The sequence below is a fragment of the Emiliania huxleyi genome (genome assembly GCF_000372725.1).
Source record: "Emiliania huxleyi CCMP1516 unplaced genomic scaffold EMIHUscaffold_512, whole genome shotgun sequence".
Classification (NCBI taxonomy): Eukaryota; Haptophyta; order Isochrysidales; family Noelaerhabdaceae; genus Emiliania; species Emiliania huxleyi.
In genome coordinates this window covers 14,423-18,443 of record NW_005198153.1, presented here as the reverse complement: position 1 = coordinate 18,443, position 4,021 = coordinate 14,423, and the positions used below count along the sequence as shown (strand labels likewise).

The 4,021-nt window shown below is 71.2% G+C and overlaps 1 protein-coding gene across 1 annotated transcript in view; it reads right to left on the bottom strand.

The window, feature by feature from the left end:
* Positions 1-2,457: 2,457 nt before the first annotated feature.
* The window catches only part of EMIHUDRAFT_470656 (hypothetical protein), a 4,312-nt gene continuing 2,748 nt past the window's right edge, over positions 2,458-4,021 (bottom strand). The window contains exons 10-12 of the mRNA XM_005766372.1: positions 3,637-4,017; positions 3,170-3,294; positions 2,458-2,941 (exon numbers count right to left, since the gene is read on the bottom strand). Of these exons, the coding sequence (XP_005766429.1) occupies positions 2,521-2,941; positions 3,170-3,294; positions 3,637-4,017 (927 nt within the window). The 3' untranslated portion in view covers positions 2,458-2,520. The remainder of the gene's footprint in view (positions 2,942-3,169; positions 3,295-3,636; positions 4,018-4,021) is intronic.

The window sequence follows — 4,021 nt, the reverse complement described above, 5'->3', positions numbered from 1 at the left end:
AGCACCACCGCCCCGCGCCTTGGCGTGGGTCGGTAGTACACGATGCGGCGCCCAGCAGCTCTATCATGCGTCGCACCCGCAGTGGCCGAGCCGACCGCCGCTCGAACTGGCGCCGAGTGGCTCCCAGATCGAGCGCGGCAGGCTCAGTCGCACCGTCGCGGGGCGAACGCGAACCGAGCCGTCGCCGTTCGCCGCAGCCGCCAGCCGCCAGCCGTCAGCCGTACAGCCGTACAGCCGTCAGCCGTCAGCTCGCAGTCGCCGTCGCTGCCGCCGCCGCAGCAGCAGTGAGCGAGCTCCTGCGTCGTGTTGCCGACGCAGTGTGGACGCGCTCCGCCCAGCGGCGAGCGAGCGTGCTCGGAGTTGGGTCGGCGCGCGCGCGGGCGGACGGCGCCTGTAAACAGACAGCCTGCCCGCCCACTCGAGAGAGAGAGAGAGAGAGAGAGAGAGAGAGAGAGAGAGAGAGAGCGGTGCTGCCAATTTTCTTCTTCAAAAACCCGCGGCCGTCGGCCGACAACGCAACGCACAGCTCCCACCTCCACCGCGGCCGTCGGCCGCAACGCACAGCTCACAACCGTCGGCCGCAACGCACAGCTCACAACTCCCACAAACGCATGGGCCACAACAGCAAACTCGTCGCCTCAGCGGCGACGCTGCTCGCCGCGGCTGCAGCTGTGGCGGCAGGCGCGAGCCACCGCTACATCGCCGTCGCCGTTGCCGCTGCAGCCGCGGCGGCGGTGGCAGCAGCAGCTTCTTCCACTGCAGTTCACGCCGCAGCTCACGGCCGCTCGACGAGCACCGATGACGACGGCATGTCGCAGCTCTTGCGGATGGCGGAGAAGGCGCGGCAGCGGGCGCAGGAGCGGGTGCGACACCGCGACTCGGAGGTGCTAGGCATGACTCCAAAGCTGTGGCTCGAGGCGCTCGACGAGCGGCACAGGTACGGATCGCTGCTCTACCCGTACTGGCAGCGGTGGGAGCTCTCGCGGACCGAGCTTAACTTTTTCAAATGGTGCGCCGGACCTTTGTCGACACACTCTGCTCCCGATGCTCCCGACAATGGAACACTACCCCACTGGTTGCTCTCCGTTGTGCCAGGCTCGACCGCGGCCGCGGCTCGCTCATCGACCTGCCGCAGATGCCGCGCCGCTTCCTCGAGGAGGGCCGCGTGCTCTACTGCCACCGCAAGGAGCTCGAGCTGTTTGAGGCGCGCGTTGACCGAGCCGGCCGGCTGGTCTGGGGCGCAGACGGCCTCCCGGTCACGCTGCCCACGCCGTGGGAGCAGCCCGGCGGCACGGCGCGGCAGGGGGCGGTGCGAGCTCTCCTCGAGGAGGGGCTCTCCCTCTCGCGCGAGAGGGAGGCGCTGCTCGCCGGGCTGAGGGCACGCGCGGAGGAGGCGCTCTCGAGGGGCGAGGAGGCGCCCGCCGACGCCGCGGCCCTCCTCGCGCCGCTAGTCCGCGAGGGCCGCTCCCTTCGCGCGTGAGGCGCTGCCCCACGCCCTCCCAGCGCAGCCGTCGCGGGCCCCGCTGTAGGCCTGCTCCGGCAGCTGCGGGACCCGTACTTCCACGCCCGCCTCTCCGCGGCGGAGCACGGCGGCGACGACGACGACGACCGGCTGCACAAGTGGGAGGCGTTCCGGTGCACCCAAAGCACCGTGCTCCTCGCCGTCGGCGCGAGGGGCCGCGAGGAGAGCCGCGGGTGCTCGTATGCGGCGCGCACTTCGGCGGCGGCGGGGCAGGGCGGTAGGGCGCAGGGCGGCGCCGACTCGCGGGACAGCGGGGCGGCGCTGGACGGCATGGGCGCCGATGCGGCTTGCTACGCTCTGCCGACGGCGCTGCTGCCCGGCACGTCCTGGAGCGACATCGTGGCGGCCGTGGACCACGAGGAGGGGAGGGCGATGCACAAAGCCCCGCTGGCCACCGCCGACAAGCGGCTGCGCGGCAAGGGCACGCTCGGAATCTTCGTTGTCGACCACTTTGGGCGCATCTTTTGCGCCGACAAGGTGGCGCTTGCACTCGCCCGCCCACCCCCGCGCCCGCCCGCGCCCCGACACCAACCTCCACCCCCCTGTGCGATGCAGGTGAGGGGCGTGTGCCACCACTCGAGCCTCTCTCGCGGCCACGCCGTCAAGTTCGCCGGCTCGCTCCGGGTCGAGGCGGGCCGCGTCGCCGTCATCACGCCCCACTCGGGGCATTACGTGCCCTCGCAGCAGGACTACGACGACGTGCTCGCGGACTGGGCAGCGCGCGGCCTCGACTTGTCACAGACAGAGGTGAGGGGCCTGGTAAAAGAAAAGAATATCCTGGGCCGCACAGGCTCGCGCCAGACCGGTGCGGTGTGACCGCGCGGCGCGATACGCATATAGCATAGATACACCAGTGACCGCAGTGAGATTTCTCATGTCATCTCTTGTCCCAGGGTGCGCGCGCCAATGGCCCCGAGCTGCCGTGGTTTATAGATAGATGGGAATATCTGATTATAAAATCCAATCGTGCTCACTGCCGCGCGCTTTACTTGCGCCGCTCACTCGTCTCCGGGCAGCGCGTCCGGGGGCGGGACGCCAGCCTGTGCGCACAGCGACTCCAGCGCGGGGCCAAATGAGGCGTCCTCCGCCGAGAGGGCCGCGAGCCGCTCGAGGGTGGTGCGGTTGGCGACGAGCCGCTCGGACAGCGCCGCCTCGCGCTCTAGTGCGGTGGCGCCCTGCACGCCCGAGGCCGCCGCGCTCTCGCGGTGCGCGTCGAGCAGCGACGACAGCTCGCTGGCTACCCTCTGCAGCTCGCCGCGGCGCTCCTGTAGGGTGGCGCCGATCGAGCGCGACGCGTCGGCGAGCCGCTCGTAGTGCTGCCTCTGCGCGCCGCTCACGTCGGCGAGCTCGTCGAGCGTCACTCCCATCTGACCGATCTCCTCCTCCACCTCGGACTGCTGCACCTTGTGCGCGCGGCACCTGCAGCAGGCGGCGGGCGGAGGATGGGAGGGAGCAGTTGGGAGGGAGCAGTTGCCGTGATGCGCGATGGGGCGTGTCACGCGTGGCCCCTTTGAGCGACGAGCTCGCCTCCGCAGCCGCCCCCGCGCGTGCGGGCGGAGGCGCGGGTGGGAGGGGGTGGCGAAGGGCGCAGCGCAGAGTGGCGCCAGAGCTGCTACGGCGGGCTCTCTCGGCTGCTACAGCCGTCACCGCGCGAGCGCAGCGCGGTGCTGCTCCTCGAGCAGCGCGCGCTGCTCCGCGAGAGGCGTGCGCGGGCCTGCGGGCGCGAGCGCCGCCTTGTACGCAGCATTCTTGTCGACGAGATGGCGCAGCGCCTGCGGTGGTTTGGGTCGGGCCCTCGGTGTGGGGACCCGCTCCTCCCGCGCGCCCCCTGCCCCTCCCGCGTCTCGGCGCCTTGTCGAGCGAGACAACCTCGCGCTCCGCCGTTTGAATCTTGGCGTCGAGCTCGTCGCCCTGCCGCTGCAGCTCGTCTCGCTCCTGCGCCGCCTTGATGACGAGGTACGCCTGCCGAGAGACAGCCGAGATACAGCCGAGACACAGCCGAGACACGGCCGAGGTACAGCCTTGATGACGAGGTGCGCCTGCGACTGCGGCGCGCCGTCCTCGTCGGTCCCGAGCCTGCCGACAGGGAACGGGGCGGTCAGGTCCGCGCACACACACGGTGGCGCCAGCCTCGACGCAGCCGTGTGTGCGAGAGCCGGCGTGGACAGTCTGGCATCTATGGCGCCGGGCTTGCCCTCGAGGTTGGCGCTCTTGGCCGAGAGCCGGTCGACACGCAGCAGCCGCTCCGTCAGCGCCTGTGAGGGGGGCGGGCCGGTGCGGGAAGGTGCTCTCGAGCCAGCCGAGATCGAGCCGAGCCTGCGACCGGCGGCGCGCGCCTTCTTGGCGCGGGAGCGCTCGTCCTCCGCCGCCTTGAGCTGCGCGCGCAGCACGTCGGTGTGCACCTTGATCTCCTCCTGCCGCTCCGCCATCGAGAGCTGCAGCTGGCTCTTGCGGTTCTCGAGCCCGAAGACGCCGTCCGTCCGGCCGTGCAGCGCCTCG